Source organism: Cygnus atratus, chromosome 2, assembly GCF_013377495.2.
Source record: "Cygnus atratus isolate AKBS03 ecotype Queensland, Australia chromosome 2, CAtr_DNAZoo_HiC_assembly, whole genome shotgun sequence".
NCBI lineage: Eukaryota > Metazoa > Chordata > Aves > Anseriformes > Anatidae > Cygnus > Cygnus atratus.
In genome coordinates, this window is record NC_066363.1 from 140,105,069 (window position 1) to 140,121,729 (window position 16,661).

The 16,661-nt window shown below is 39.9% G+C and overlaps 1 protein-coding gene across 39 annotated transcripts in view; it reads left to right on the forward strand.

Moving 5' to 3' along the window:
• The window catches only part of RIMS2 (regulating synaptic membrane exocytosis 2), a 459,423-nt gene extending 451,193 nt beyond the window's left edge, over positions 1 to 8,230 (forward strand). For all 39 annotated transcript variants that reach the window (XM_050709066.1, XM_035546281.2, XM_050709068.1 and 36 more), the window contains 5 exons: positions 1,305 to 1,446; positions 2,624 to 2,736; positions 3,429 to 3,530; positions 4,707 to 4,846; positions 5,297 to 8,230. In XM_050709066.1, coding sequence (XP_050565023.1) covers positions 1,305 to 1,446; positions 2,624 to 2,736; positions 3,429 to 3,530; positions 4,707 to 4,846; positions 5,297 to 5,515 — 716 coding nt within the window. In that variant the 3' untranslated portion in view covers positions 5,516 to 8,230. The remainder of the gene's footprint in view (positions 1 to 1,304; positions 1,447 to 2,623; positions 2,737 to 3,428; positions 3,531 to 4,706; positions 4,847 to 5,296) is intronic.
• The last annotated feature ends 8,431 nt before the right edge of the window (positions 8,231 to 16,661 follow it).

The following is a 16,661-nucleotide window of genomic DNA, read 5'->3' on the forward strand; positions in this document are numbered from 1 at the left end:
CCATTCATGATGCTGATATAGAAATGTCTCACGACAGCTAAATGTTATTGAAATGTTATTAAACATTTTTTGATGGAGCCAGTGGGTTTTCAAGGTATTTGAGGTATCTGTTTCCCACTTCTCTAAAATCCCCATGTTCTTTACCTGGCATGTATCCCTCCTTGCTGTTCTGCCCTCTGGTGTGGGATGAGCCAGAGGAGCTGAAAGGGTAGCAGTCTACAAAAGACTGCAGAAGAGGACAAGGCCCCAGATGTCCCAGGATCTTGGATATTTCTGTCCACTCAGAGTATCAAGTGTATTAAAAATCCTGGTATCATTTGGTGTCATGTACATTTAGAATTATTACTCTGTTATCAGTATATCACATATCACTGTGCTGAAGTCAGGGGGTTTTCTCCATTGAACAGGTAAAAGGAATTGGAATACTGTGTTCCTTGCACTGTTGCACTATTGCAGGGAATAATGTTTAAAATCAGAAATGACATGGAGTGACTGTCTTATTCATGAAAGAAAAACTGAGGCTTTATTCAGTTCTTGATGATTTTTGTTGTTTTCTGAAGTTTTGATACATCTTCCAGCTGAGGTCTTGATCAAAATTCTTACACTAAAATAATACTATATTCCCTTCTTTTATTTTTTCCCCCTTATTAAGTTTTGAGTATTTTTCCCTTATCCAATACCCAGCTACCTCTCACTTTGCTGTTTTTACAACTAAAATTAAACTATGCAAATGGATACAAAAAATGTTACTCTTGGAGTTGGAAATAAAGTTTCATATTATGCATAAAGGTCACTGCTATATTTTTTAGGGAACGGGAAGGGTCCTTGATTGGTTGTTTACTGTCCTCACTAATGGATGTCTGCAACTTGATGTCTGCAAGCAGATAATGACCAAATGTTCTTAAATCCAATAATTCAGCTGGATTAAAACATTCCTGAGACACTGCAGGTTTTGACATAATGGCAGTAGTCTAATTGAATCCCTAGGAGGGATGTGTTCATCCAGGGAAAACATATTTTAAGCAGACTAGATTATGGCTGGTGTAAATCTGGTTACCTCCGCAGGCAGACTTGTGTGTTGTGTCTGAATAGCTGGTAGCGACAGAACTAACGTATCTTAAAAGATATTTATGATGAGTGTTCTCTCTGCTTGCTTATTATTAAAATACCGATATTTTTTAAATGAACGATTCGGTACAGGTCAGTGATTTCTGGCTTCGACTGCTGCTGCGGTGTGGAGCGGTGCCCTGCAGGACCAGCTAGGGTGGCGTGGTGCAATGGAGACCTCTGTTTTGTCTCCACAGAGGCAGGGGGTAAGAAACTGCGGAGCACCGTCCAGAGGAGCACTGAGACAGGGTTGGCCGTGGAGATGAGGAACTGGATGACCCGTCAAGCCAGCCGCGAGTCGACGGATGGGAGCATGAACAGCTACAGCTCCGAGGGAAAGTAAGCAGCAGTCTACTTGTGGTCACCCGTCGTTTCTCCACAAAATTGGTGGTTAGACAAAAGTGAGGTGAATGCTGTAGGTCATGTTCAGTCAGAAACCCTTCCACAAGCTAGTGTCATTGATAGGCTGCTTAAAGACCAAGCCTAAATTTTCTCCTGTGGCCGAAAAAGTCTCTCCAACCTGATCTGGGTGGAAGTATGAGACTGTCATGTATTTTAATGTCCCATATCACGCTTTTCATAAAAGTGACAGACCTCTGAGTGGTATGTCCAAGGCACTGACCAGACAAGTCTTATTATGGATTTTTTTTTAGTGGTATTCACTGCACTGGACAATATACCTTTACTGGACAATACATCTCAAAAGTCCTGGTCAATGCACTGTATGCACTTGAGATGGATGTTTATTTATGGTTGGTCTTTACAAATCTCACTAGTTTTTTGGACCTTTTCTTTTAATTGATCATCTAGAAAACTACTGTTTTTCTCAAGCAGTTACTGACCAGATTGTTTTTCTTAGTAATTGTTGACTTTTATTGGGTCACAGATAATTTATGGAAAGAATCTGAATTTTAAGTTACTTTGGTCATTTTCAATGATGAATTTAATTTCCATTATGGAATATATGTCATTCCCCGAGACATAATATTTGTAATGAATGATGATTTTAAAAGGCGCTTTTAATAAGAGTGACCAGTGTTCAGTCTAATGTATTTATTTTGCTGGATACTTTCGACATTCAGCCATTGAGTTGACGTTGACTGAGAAGCATGATTTACCTTCATGTAACTAAAGTACTGGTAAGGGCATGTATTAATACCTTATTGAACTGATCTCCTATTAATACTACAGTAATTAACAGAGGCCTTTGATATATTGGGAAAAGAGAGCATGATGGCATAATAACACTATGGAAGTTAGAACCAGTGAGGATTAGCGCTTTCTTCACCTGCTCAAGTGATTATATGCTGGAGGCTGAACCTGGTTGAACACCAGGAAGTTTTGAAAATTACAGTAATTATTTTGTAGTCTTGTCAGTGTAAATAAGTTCCTTGTAAGCAGTATTACCAGAATTATAACTGATAAAGGCAAAACATCTAGAAAACAAAACAAAATGCAAGATCAAGAGTATTTACTGATTTTACTTTATTTATTTATTTCCAACATTCTTTTTCAGTTTGATTTTCCCTGGTGTGAGGTTGGCTGCGGATAGCCAGTTCAGTGATTTTCTGGATGGTCTTGGTCCCGCCCAGCTTGTAGGACGACAGACTTTGGCAACACCATCAATGGGTAAGCATTTATGCCCTATAGATATAACATAATCTACTGGGTCTGGTAATTAGAACGTAGAAATTATCTAGATTCCAATTCTTTAAGTAAGGATTTCCCATGTGGTTTTGAACAAGTCAGTTAGGACCAGCACTATAATCTGAGCCCTAGTTGAACATAATTTTGGATGCTCATTGGGATACTCAAAAGTAAAAAGGTGGTTTGAAAAATTCAACATTTTATCTGTTCTTCTTCAATTTTCCATCTTTTAAATATGGCTGAGACCTATTCTTTCTCTGAATTACTTGGCTAATATTGAATAAAAATGGGAATTTAGGTGCGAAGTATTTATTATTGTTCTTACAGATTCTTTACATTCAGAAGTATTTTTTCATACCTTTTCTTAAACTAGAAGCAGTGTGAAGAGATTCCAAGCAGTTTCATAGAGCTGCTTTCTACTAATTCCCTTGCTGCCTTTATTTCTCTGAAATTCTTAAGACAGATATAGAATTTAATTTGAAGTAATAGAGGCACAGGAAAAGGGAGATGGAGTTACTGCAGGGGCTTTTTTATTGTTTACTAATGTAAATAGTAGTGGAGAGAATAGGTACTAAATTATCTAGAAGTGTTCACATCTGGATCATACTTATTGGTAGATTGCAGAAGATACAAGTCATTGAATATTTATCCTTTTTTGTGTGTGTGTTTTCTAGGAGATATCCAGGTGGGAATGATGGACAAAAAAGGACAGTTGGAAGTAGAAGTTATCCGAGCCCGTGGCCTTGTTGTAAAACCAGGTTCAAAGACACTGCCAGGTAAGGAAGAAAAATCTTAGTAATGTGAACTTAAGTGATTTTTTTTTTCAAATTCACATGTTAGTAGATTACAGTATTGTACATTGAAATAAAAAAGATGTACTGAAATGGTATAAAAGCTTGGAGTACATAAAAAAAAAAATAATTTTCAACGCTACTTCAGGAGGAAAAAAAAATCAGGCTGTTCTCTGTGCTACCAGAAGGCACAAAAGTATTTTAGTAGTAGCAAATGCATTCTTGGGAACAGGATAGAATTCCAGTACCAAAAGGGGGGCTCCAAGAAAGCTGGAGAGGACTCTTTAACAGGGAGTGTAGTGATACAGAACAAGAGGGTATGGCTTAAAAGTAAAAGAGGGTAGATTTACACTAGATATTCAGAAGAAATTCTTTACTGTGAGGGTGGTAAGGCACTGGAACAAGTTGTGCATACAGGTTGTTGATGCCACATCCCTGGAGGTGTTCAAGGCCAGGTTGGATGGGGCTTTGAGCAACCTGGTCTGGTGGGAGGTGTCCCTGCCCATGGCAGGGGAGGGTTGGAATTAGATGGTCTTTAAGGTCCCTTCCAACCCAAACCATTGTACGATTCTGTGAAAGTGAGGTATATGCTGAAGATGTGATATAAGAATCCTAGGGGTGAAGAGGGAATCAACAAGACTTGTGCAATAGGTATCTACTCTGCAAAGTAGACTAGTAGATAACTTAGTCCTTTTTTTATAATCTGATGTCCTATAACACTCTGTGGAAAGGACGATATATTAATATTTTTAGCAAGCTCTTCTGCCAAAATAGAAATGGTGTCAGAGTCGTTTCTTCACTAATTTTCACCTTGTAGATTATTTTAAATTATTAACAATTTGGAGCATTGATCCAAATCTCACCAAAGTCAATGCAAGTCATTCATTTACTTAACAAGCCTATTTTGCATACTGTACAGTAAAGTGATACTATATATAGGAATACCTGATTTTTCCAGGTCAAAATCTGAATTGTTTCATGGGGGGAAAGAAAAAAGTAAAGAAAATGCATGGATGTTTTGCATGTTAATAAATGTTAATACTGCTTGTGGAGATTTATTATATATGTTACATATCTGGTAAAAGGTAGATTTTAGCATATGGTGATAGAACATTGCATCTTTTATGCAAAAATCTGGATTTATTTTTCTTCCCTTCTCAGCACCATATGTAAAGGTGTATCTATTAGAAAATGGAGTCTGCATAGCCAAAAAGAAAACAAAGGTAGCAAGAAAAACGCTGGAACCGCTTTATCAGCAACTTCTATCATTTGAAGAAAGTCCCCAAGGAAAAGTTTTACAGGTAATTTGCATCAATACTCTTCTGAATCTGAGAATGCCACCTATTCAGTTCCCACTGAATGATTTCCAAAAATCTTTCATGCTTAATTTGGCAAGTTCTACCATTTCAAAGACTTGTTGAGTACAGAAATACCACAGTAACGCACCTATTGATGACTACCAAATAGAAGGTGCTAGGCAAAAGTTAGTTGTAGATTATTTTGTCTATACTACGTGTGGTCCTTATCTCACTCAGCTTTCTTTAGTCTTATGGACAACTGCTCAGTTACTGCCCAGCTCATTAGTGCCTCTGCGTTGTGGTAATATACACTGAACTAACCTATGTCAGCAGTGGAATATTTAATTCCTTACTACATATAATCAAGTGGAGGCATTTGAAGAATCAGATTGAAGCTCTTGTTATTGTTGCTGATTTTTTTTTTCTATTTTCTTGTGTTTCCTTTTCTAACAGATAATTGTTTGGGGAGACTATGGACGTATGGATCACAAATCCTTTATGGGAGTGGCACAGATACTTTTAGATGAACTGGACCTGTCCAACATGGTGATTGGGTGGTTCAAACTCTTCCCTCCTTCTTCCCTGGTAGACCCAACTTTAGCTCCTCTCACCAGAAGAGCTTCCCAATCATCTCTTGAAAGTTCAACAGGACCTTCGTATGCTCGCTCATAGCGTCTGTGAAACTGTTGTCATAGCAACCAGCGTTACAAAAAAAAAAATTACAGGTCGCAAACCCTGGTAACACTGCATGCTTAATGTTGTGTCTTCTGAGCCTGTTTCTAGGGCTAAAACGCGATCCTGTGTTCTCAAGGAAGTTGCACACATTGTGCCCTACAGAAGGCCCTCAGGTGAAGGACTGAAGTCATGAGGAACTGATAGGTTTGGAGTTCAGGGACACTCAGTTTTGGTCCAATCTGAAGCCATGGACTAAACTAAAAGAATCAATCTGTTTCATGCAACAAAAGTCCTTTTCAATGGCATATCTATTTTGTTGCTCCCGTTTCTTTATTTATCTGCCCTCCCTCCCTAAAGCTTGGTTATGCCACAGAAATGGAGTTAACCTCCCATGAAGCCATGTTACAAGGCAGTGGATTTGCAGACATTGGAAGAAAAGAAGGATGTAAGGATGCTGGAAGAGTCAACTGTCATTTGAAACAGTTACTTGAGATCCGAAAACTCTTCATACTGGAAAGGTTCAAGACTTAAAGTGGTGGGCTTCATACCTCCAGCTATAGATACAGTGAAACCCCAGATGTGATGGACTCTCTGAAAAATAAATTCTGTGGATATACTGTACTGTATGAAATTAAAGAAACTTTTTTGCATGGACACAGATTTAGCTGAACACTTAAATTATTTTCTTGGGGCTGCAACTTGCAAAAAAAAAAAAAACAAAAGAATAAATCAGCCATTTTCAACAGTTTATATTATTTTTAAAAATAAATTTCACTAGTGCATGGTTTTAAAGGGAAGAGAATGCAACAGGGTGATACAAAGACACACCACGTTTATCATTCTTTAAACCAGTCATGGTCTGTATTTTTGCAGACGTATATTAAAAATAAAAAAAAATAATTTCTAGCAAATATTTAAAATTCTGTTTATGTGACAAGAAATAAGTGTAATATATTAAATTTATTTAAATGTAAAAGGTACAAGCCTTGTAAAGTTCAACATAATGTGCAAATTGTACACATCTTTTACCTCCTCCTTTCTCTATCTCTCCTCCAAGTCTCTCTTCTTCCTTTTGCTCTTTTTCCCCTCCACCTCCCAGGATGATCATCATAATCTAAAATGGCTACCTTTTGACTTATTACTCTCTTATGCCCCATATTTGGTTCAGGATTGCAGATTGTTCTGCATTTCTGAATTATTTGAGAAAAATATTGTTTAAGAACTTTTTTTCAAGCATGTTGAAAAGGATTTTGCAACATGGCTTGGGAGTACATTAATGTAATTCAGCATGTATTTGATAAAAAAAAGATATTTGAACTTTTTGCAATTTATTGTACAGTGCATGGTAACTTATTTTCATTTTTTTCTCACCTTCAAATTGAATTCTACAGCTAAATACTGGAATCATGTGGCCATTGCAAGATGTCTTCAATAAATTTGTTTTCAGCACCAGCATCATTTATTCAAAGGTTGAACTATCATTTCTTGAAGGTTTTGGAAAGAGGAAAAATGAAGTAAATGGTTGATTTTTAGGAGATAAATTTAAACAGTTTTATTTGCACTAAACCAAATTGCTACATTCTTGAGATTATAAAAGCAACAAAGATTACTAATTCTTACAGTTCTGCTGTAAAGTTCAATTTTCATAAACTACATTTGTGTTGGCAAAGACATAATTAGGTAATATCAGTCTGAAAAATGTCAATCTTCGGTTCATAATATAGCCTTAAAGCTCATTGGTACCACTCCGGCAGTTATTTGACACCATTACCAGAACCCTCACTGCAGTCAACAGATCTTCAAAAACCTGGTTTTTGTAGCAAACAGTAACTACCGTTGGGTGGTGCTGCAAGTTCAAGCTTCTCATTAAATTACATTATTTAAAGGGAATGTAACTGGCTAACATTTAATAAGAAAATGTCCCTTTTTTCTGGGTTTTTGTATGCCTTTATTACCTACTTAAGGTTTAATATTGAAACCTTGCAATAATTTTTGAAATACACATTACATATACCTTTCAGGCCACACAGAATTAGTCTGATTTTATTTGAAAAATCTATTAATGTTTCCCATTATGAAATTGTACATGCCTCATTAGAGGGCAAAAGTAATAATAGTATCACTTAAAATGCCTTTTACTTTGTGCAATATCATATAAATCAAGATTGTGTCTTGTCTTCAGAGTTTATGTAATGGATTATTAAGTTAATGAACAGACTGGTAAAATTATATTTATTGAAATAATTTAGACACCTGTCTACCAGCAGCAAATAAATATTACCAACATGCAGTCTACGATGTTCCCTAGGATTAAAGAAAAAATACATAACGATTTTCCTGATACTGTGAGATGTGCTCACATGTTGCTGTATACATTGTCCTATATAAATTATTTCAAGTTTTAAAATCAAGGACATGCCGCATGGAAGGTTTGTACATAATTGTCATTATGCAGTATTTATTTTAAAAAATTAATGTTTTTTTTTTTTTAATTTTCACGTCTGCAACTCTACTTATGGTTTAGTCATGTAAATAGCACTATTCCAGTGATCACTGCTGTCTTGTACATACTATGTTTTAAAAAGTTAAAAGGAATTACAGTTGGGAAAAAAAAAAAAAAGGCAGATTAGGCCTGTAATGAACACTAACTAATGTAAATCAAACTCATTCTGGTGATGGTATTTAACACTTTAAATAAAACATTTTCTTTACAGAGCTTGTGTGCAGCGCTTTGTTTCTTTTCTCACTGTTACGACCATAAGCTGTCTGAGGCTGCGTGGCCGGGCTCAGGCTTCGGTGTCACCAGGATGTGAAAGGTGCTGGGGCTGTACAAAGCACATGTGGCTGTGCCACACAGATAAATGGCCAGCCCTGAAACTGGGGTGGCCACACTCCAAGTGACTGGTGGGGATGGTGTGGATACAACTCCTGTCCCATTCACCAGTCTTGTCAGGAGGGTGCTGCTCGGCCTCCCCAAAGCAATGCCAGTGGTGGTCCCTGGCATGGGGAACTTTCATTGTTCCTGCCACTGCTTCATTCACTGGGAAAGCTGTAGCCTTAGATTTTTAGCTGTCAGAATGTAATATTAAACAGATTGGACTACAAAAAGGATAAGTTAGTAAGCCTCTACTCTCCAGATACCACCTAACATTAGCCTTTTTTTTTGAGCAGGGCACAAATGAGGCCAGGCACTGGTAGCTCAGGCTTGAGCAGCAGGGAGCAGGCCGTAGGCCAACACCTCTACAGCTACGAGGCAGCTCCAGCGAGTTCCATGGGAAGGGAGCAGAGGCAATGCTTCCCAAAACCAGAGCTGGCTGTAGCCTGGCCAGGGGCAAGGGTGGAGATGGGGATGGTGGGCATAGAGGCTTTTCTCTCTGCCTGGCTCTTCAGAGGGAGTGTTAGCACAGACAGTGGTTGCTGGGGATTGGCAAAACTCAAGCACCGCTGTTAAATTAGGTACCTATGCCTTGGAAAGTGACAGGCCAAAAACGTCTGCATATATATTGTTTTTCCAAACAGTCCTTTACTTATGGGTGGCCAGGCCCAAAGAATTGTGGTGAATGGAGTTAAATCCAGTTGCAGGCCAGTCACAAGTGGTGTTCCCCAGGGCTCAGTATAGGGGCCAGTTCTCTTCAATATCTTTTTAATGGTCTGGACAAGGGGATTGAGTGCACCAGCTGTAAGATGACACCAAGTTGGGCAGGAGTGTTGATCTGCGCAATGGGAGGAGGGCTCTACGGAGGGGTCTGAGTAGGCTGAGGCCAACTGTATGAGGTTCAACAAGGCTAAGCACCAGGTCCTGCACTTGGGGCACAACAACCCCATACAGTGCCACAGGGGGAAGAGTGCCTGGAAAGCTGCGTGCCAGAAAGGGACCTGGGGGTATTGGTCGATAGCCAGTTGAATAATGAGCCAGCAGTGTGCTCAGGTGGCCAAGAAGGCCAACAGCATCCTGGCTGGTATCAGAAATAGCATGGCCAGCAGGACTAGGGGAGTGATTGTCCTTCTGTGCTCGGCTCTGGTAAGACCGCACCTCAGATACTGTGTTCAGTTTTGGGCCCCTCGCTACAAGAAGGACATTGAGGTGCTGGAGCATGTTCAAAGAAGGGCAATGAAGCTGGTGAAGGCTCTAGAGAACAAACCTTATGAGAAGCGGCTGTGTGAACTGGGGTTACTTAGCCTACAGAAAGGGAAGCTAAGTGGAGACCTTATTGCTCTCTACAACTACCACAAAAAAGGTTGTAGTGAGATGGGAGTTGGTCTCTTCTCCCAAGCAGTAAGCAATAGGACAAGAGGAAATGGACTCAAGTTGTACCAGGGGAGGTTTAGGTTGGATAGTAGGAAAAATTTTTCACTGAAACAGTTGTGAGGCATTGGAATAGGCTGCCCAGGGAAGTAGCTGAATCATCACCCCTGGAGGTGTTCAAAAGTCGTGTAGTTGTGGTGCTTAGGGACATGGTTTAGTGGTAGACTTGGCAGTGCTAGGTTAACAGTTGGACTTGATAATCTTAGAGGTCTTTTCCAACTTAAATAATTCTATGATTCTTTGGGACAATTTCACAAGGTTCCTTGCTGCTTCCACTCACAAACACCTTCTTGCCCACCTCCACTTAATTTCAAACAAAACAAAGCTATAGATCTTTTTAATCTTAACAGTCTTGTGAAGGGTTTTGCTCAGACTTCTAAAGATTAGCTCGGATGGTGGATTCATGCTGTTATTCCCAGAAGTGTTTGTGACAGTGAAAAGTGCAGTAAAACACTATGTCACCCTAGTTGTGTGGCTTTTCTTCTTCCATGCCTTTACTGCAGGTCTTCCAGGCTTAAGAGGTGAGATGCTCTTGCTATAATGAGGATGAGCATGTGGCCACCATGTGCTAAGCAGCATACCTGCACTATTAAATAGCTGTTCATAACTGCATAATATTAAAATATAAACATTTTTATATAGAAGGTTAAATACTAAAATTTAAATACGACATAAAAGTTAACAAAGCATTAGCTTTCATTGCATCCTCACAAAGTTAGGTGACTGGGGGGGGGGAGAGAGAAGGTCTGGAGCAGTTCATGTTTATTTCCTTGGCTCATATCTCAGTGTAAAGCTCACCCCCCTGCCACCCAAGCAACAAAAAGCAGACAAAGATCTATAGGAATCTTCTAAGTGTGATTACCTTCTCTGACCTCTCTTTTGTAAACATTTACAGTGAGCCTTTATCAACAGCAAAAAATTATGGGAGAAAGAAGACACATTCTCACAGACAAGAATGGCCCACATTTAAGACAGGTTCATGGGAGCTGGTTATAGCTGGCAAAAAAAATAAAAATATACACTACTAAGACCAAAGATATATCACCTTCTGGAATTATTGGCTTCATACCTGCCTATTTTAGATATCTTATTTAGGATGGAATGAATCAGTCTGGGGAGATCAATTGCTCTCCCTCTCTCCTCGTTGACCATAGAGGCAGAAAGAGTGATAACTGTTTTGAGCTGAATATCTAACTTTGCGGCAGCTGAGCTTAGGAGAGATGGACTCAGTCTCAGCTACCAGGAATAAGAGCAAAGACTCTGTGGTCCTTCATTAGCAAGTCCTATCTCAGCTGCCTGTATAATTAACAGGTCTGAGGGCAGCAGGCAGCTGATGACTGATGAGGAAGGAAATGTCTGGGAATCAATTCCTCAGAACTGACAAACTGCCCTGTCAGGTCCCTCAGCGCAGTCCTTGCAGGAAAGAGAAGCAGTTACCCATCCATGATAATTAAAGTACAGGACATTAATGTTCCAAAATATATTTCACATGAGGTCACACCGAAAGGAAGGAGCATCACAGTGCTGCAGAAAGTACATGGCACAGGACTGAGAAAAACACTAAGTGCTTGCCCTTCATGAATGTTCCTGCAACCAAGAACAGTTTCCATACAAAATGTACATATTGCTGTAGTGGTGTTGGCATGAAAATTGATTGTATAAGTGGCGCTGGATGCCATAAGTTGTAAATACATGGAAGTTTAGGATATCTCAATGGGGTTGGGAGTGGGGCTGGCACTGTTAGACTCTTTCTCTGGGATGGTTTATTTCTCTGGATAGCTGTTAGCAGGGCTGGTGTGAGAGGTGTTAGTCAAAGTCCTCTCTAGCTGAAGTTGTGGTTAGGGGATGATCAGTGATTTAGAGATGATGTTTATATTAAGGTGATACCACGCACTGAAATGAAAACAAAAGAAAATCCCAACACTTACTAGGCAACAAAATGCAACAAAACAGTCCTGCTATGAGAATAATGCATCCAACACATGAAGAAAAGGCTAGTATTATGCTTGCCAGTTTATGTCAATCTAGTTTGAATAACAATAGCTACCAAAATTACTACCCCCTTGAAGAGAATAAAAAGCAGATTTAGGGAAGAGTGAAGGATGAAGTAGGACTGTGAAATTATCAATGTAACAATGGGAGAGATATTTTATTGATCCCCTGTTTTGTTTCTGGTGAATTAGCATGTAAGCTGCAGCATTCCTGAACAGTGGCAGGCAGCTGCCCTGAAGATGTGGAGGAGTTATCTATACCAGCCCCATCTCCCAGGGACCAGCACACTGAGAGTGCTGCTGCATTGGAGGCAACTAGGTTAAGCAGCTTGTTGATATTTCAAGTTCCTTCTCATGGTTTACCACACACTGGCAAGGACACAAAGACAAAGATTTTCTTTATGTAACAGTTTCTCAGTTCATATTCCGATTCCATACCAGCTTCCAAGCTGTGATTTTCTGTTTCGATCTTCTGGACTCAAGAGCTGCTTACTCTCATATCTGCTAGCTTGGACTTGCAGAAGCCTTAGCTACCACCTGCCACTTACCTGAGGCATCAGTGCACGTATTTTCAGGGCCACATGCACAAACGAGTCCTATCCTTCGCAGCGCTTCAGTTGTACAAGCAGAACTGCCTGAAGGCCAGCAGCTCTGGCTCTCTAAGAATGGCCATAGGTTAGTAGGCACTACTGCAGTAGGTAACTTTATTCCTCACTGGCAAAGATACAATCTGGAGAAAAGACATTTTTGTATATGTACCGATGTACTTTAGCTGTTAAAACAAAGCTGTAACTAAGAAGAGTAGATCTCAGAGTAAGCCAAGAAATGTTTGGATTACAGGAAGGGCAACAGATCACCAGATCAGCTGAAAACCTTGACTCTAATCTGTTCCCAAAACACATGAGCCAGGTGCTAGTCAAGGACATGTTGAATGGAGATACAGAAGTGATATGTTCCTGCCAGCAAAAAAGAACCTCAAACCAATAAAACCCTGTTAGCATAGCTCTCAGCTCTGAAAGTTTCAGTAGGTTGAAAAAGGAAAGAAAATGACCATGAGAATCTTCACTTCAGGCTACCAATTTCTGTGAACTACATTCATTTCTAACCCAGGATTTCTTGTTTTCAATTAACATGATGAGTTATCAATAAAGATTGCAGTATCAGTAGAACTAGTTCTCTTCAGTCACACAGTTGAATAACTAACAACTTAGGCAAAGTTTTTCCTTCTTTATTTTCTTCAGTAGTGGTCCACAAACTGAGAGCAGGACCAATTTGCCTCAACGTGACATTTTCACATCTAATATAGGACAAGGAGCAATGGTTTTAAACTAAAAGAGGGGAGATTTACATCAGATATTATGAAGACATTCTTTACTCTGTGGGTGGGAAGGCACTGGCACAGGCTTCCCAGAGAAGCTGTGGATGCCCCATCCCTGGAGGTGCTCAAGGCCAGGCTGGATGGGGCTTTGGGCAACCTGGTCTGGTGGGAGGTGTCCCTACCCATGGCAGGGGTTGGAATTAGATGATCTTTAAGGTCCCTTCCAACCCAAACTATTCTATGACTCCATGATTCTATGATAATAGGTGTCTGATTTATGCTTTAAATGTGAGCAGATGCCTTTGGCAACAGATTCAGAATAATCTGGCATATAGTTACCTCCCTCTCTCCCTCGGCAGCTTTGTGTGCATGACCAGTGTTGATTAACAAACTTAATTGTGACAGCTGGGTGTCAATGCAGTTCAGCAAGCCACGCGTACAGCCTGAGATGGATACTCAGGCTGTCTTCAGACATCTAATTTAGGTGGAATTCAGAAGGCCAAAATTAAGAGTCTATTTAATTGTGCTCAATGGAAAGATACAGGAGGCCCTCCAGGGTAATTCTAATTTAGGATCCTCTGGAAAGTCATTTTGAGCACCTTTCACTATCAGCTACACAGGAGGCCCAAGGCAATTCAGCTTCCAGGGTAGGCCATGTGAATAGTTCCAAAAATTGCAATGCCATCCTCTTGATAAGATGTAAGGGAAGAATCATTGCTTATTACTTTCAGAACTTTTTGCTCCCAGAAATCACTTAGGAAAAATCTCTCTTCTGAGACCTGAATGACAATTTGAATGTTGTGAAGGCAAAAATGTGAAGGGAGGAATTTACACACTGAAGCTTTTCCCTCCCCTAAAGTGCCCCACCACCCTCTCATGCAAACCTCAGGGCTTCATTCTAACATTGTGGCAGACCTTGGCCATGAGTTTTGTTTATATTTTTTTTAATATTATTTATTATTATTTATTTTATTTATTTTATTTTATTATTTATTTATTTTATTTATTATTATTTATTATTTATATTATTATTACTTTTTTGTTTATATTATTTTTTATATTTTGACATGAGTTTTGTTTATATTTCTGCTCTCAGACAGCTCCTTGAGTTCCACTTGAAGACAAGCAAGATGCCACCTGGCTGCTGGATCCCTTCAACAGCATTGTCCCGGTGTGCCTGGCTCACTTCAACCTCTGGACTTCATTCAATAGGTCACATCTGCAATGCTCAGTTAAACTTGCCATCTCCAGTTTGCAGGCATGGACACATAAGAAGGCCAATTCTTGCCTGCCTAGGGGCAGGACCCAGGGGACCCAGAAGTCCAGGCTATATGGAGTTAAATGAAACATCTGGGAGGTGCTGAAGAGCCACCATGTGTTGTTGCTACCACAGAAGAGATGGGAGTAGTGGGAGATGGAGGGCATGCTAGAAAGGACTACAGCACATATCCTGCAGGAGGGATAAGAGCCAGCCAGCTTGCTGAGAGAGCTGCTTCAGGAAAAATAAGCAATGGAGCCATGGTCATTTTCTGCTTTTCCAGAAGTCTGCTCATCTGGACAGATACTTAGTTCGCTTAAGTTGGTCCTACTTGTATGGATTTGCAAAAATATAATAGATTCAAGACTGATTAATCACAATCAACAAGGATGACCTGAATGAACCAAGTAAAGACTGAGGAAAAACAATCAAACAGAAACTACTAAGTGATTTAATTCATCCCTCTCCATCCCTTGGCCACACCCAGGTGTTGTCTAGTCTAGTTAAGCACCTGTGTTATCGTCCCATAAGCATTTCAATAGTTCAAAAAAAATAAGCAGCGTGCGTGTGTTGTGTTTTGATTTGCTTTGATTTTTTTTTCCAATGAAGGGCTGTCATTGACCTAACTGATTTTTGGAAGGGGTGCACTTACTTGTGTTTCAGGGCTGAAGCTGATCTCCAAGTATTAGAGAAAAGGATAAGCTGTTTTGGTGGGTTGGGTAATCCTGCCCTGGTCTACCAAGGGGTATCATGTAATTTCATTTGAAGCATTTAGCAGGGGCATGAGCAAACTTAGGTGGAACAAAAGGCTGTGTTCCAACATGGTGGCTCCCATGGTTTTCCAGGCTAGCGTTAATTTTGCTGCCTTTAAGGATGCCAAATAACACTGAAATGAAATAAAAATCATATTTGAGTCTTTAACTGACACTCTCTTTCTTTCTCAAGTTCCCTTATGCCTAAATGTGTTATTTATTTATTTATTACTAGCCTACTATTCACTGGCCACATGTATTCAGGTCAATACCGCTTGAGTCATTCAAAACAAATTACTCTCTGTAAAGAAAAAATAAATAAATATATAGTGTTGTCTTGGTTAAAAGCCAAGAAGAAAATGGCAATTTGAAAGGAAACAGCTCACAATTCATGCAGAAAAGGAAAGTTAAGGGATAAATGCCTGCCTTGCAAGGCTTTACAATAGGCCATTGTAAAATTAAGACAAATCCATACATCATCTCTCCTGGAAATGAACAAAACTGAATGTGTTTTAGGAATAACTATTACCCAAAACTCTGCAGGGGAAGAAGCAAGCTGGAGGAAGCTGTGATGCAGGCATCTCCCACTGAGACTTCACTGGAACTTTCTTTTGTTGGGAGAGGAGCTCATGTCCAGGAGGCTTATTGAGAACCACAGATCCCTCAAGATCATCACAGATGACAGGCATGGCTGAGTTAGATGGTGATCAGTGAGTAGCCAGGGCTGCATTTGTTAGAAGTGTTTATATGTCCCACTAAACATTAAAATGCAGATACCAAAAATGACTAATGAATCAGCAGTGAGGAGAAGGTGGAAGGACTTTTTGGCTCTTGAGTGATATGGAGGCACTGGGAGCTGCAGGACAAGACCTGTGCTCTAATTATTTTCCAGTCATCTCCAAAGTATCTTATAGCCAGCACAACCATTTCAGTGCAGCATCTGAGAAGTGCCCTCTGCCAAATATTCCACTTCCCTGGAAGACTGGGACTCCTCAGGGAGAGAAAATATGTTACCCACTGTTATCCTACATAACAGGGGAACGGTATCTCCCTCTGATGGATGTTCCTGTGAGAAGGGAGTGGTCCAGGTTTTCTATCTAGTGACACCAGACAGATTTTGTGGCTGTTGATCCCCATTAGGTATTGGGCTCTCCTCCTGCCCTGGCACCAGGCTCTTTTTGCCACTGCATTGGTCACAGAAATGCCTAACCTGGGATTACGCATTCTGCATGTGTTACAACAGCAAATTTACCACAGCCTCCCCTGGCTCCCAACACTGTGTTTCTCTGTCTTCACCTCGGCTATACCCTCTCCCTTGGTACTAAAGCTTAAGGATGCTCTGCTGTCTAACAGGTCTCTAGGAATAGGACTCATGTTACCTAATTTCATCAGTCTGCCAGCTGGGTATGTGTACCTGAGTTGTTCAATCTGGTCTCCCTTTACATGCAGTGGAACTGGCAGTTTTAGAACTCCATCTGACATTTTAGATGTCTCCTTTAGGATGAGAATGGATCATAG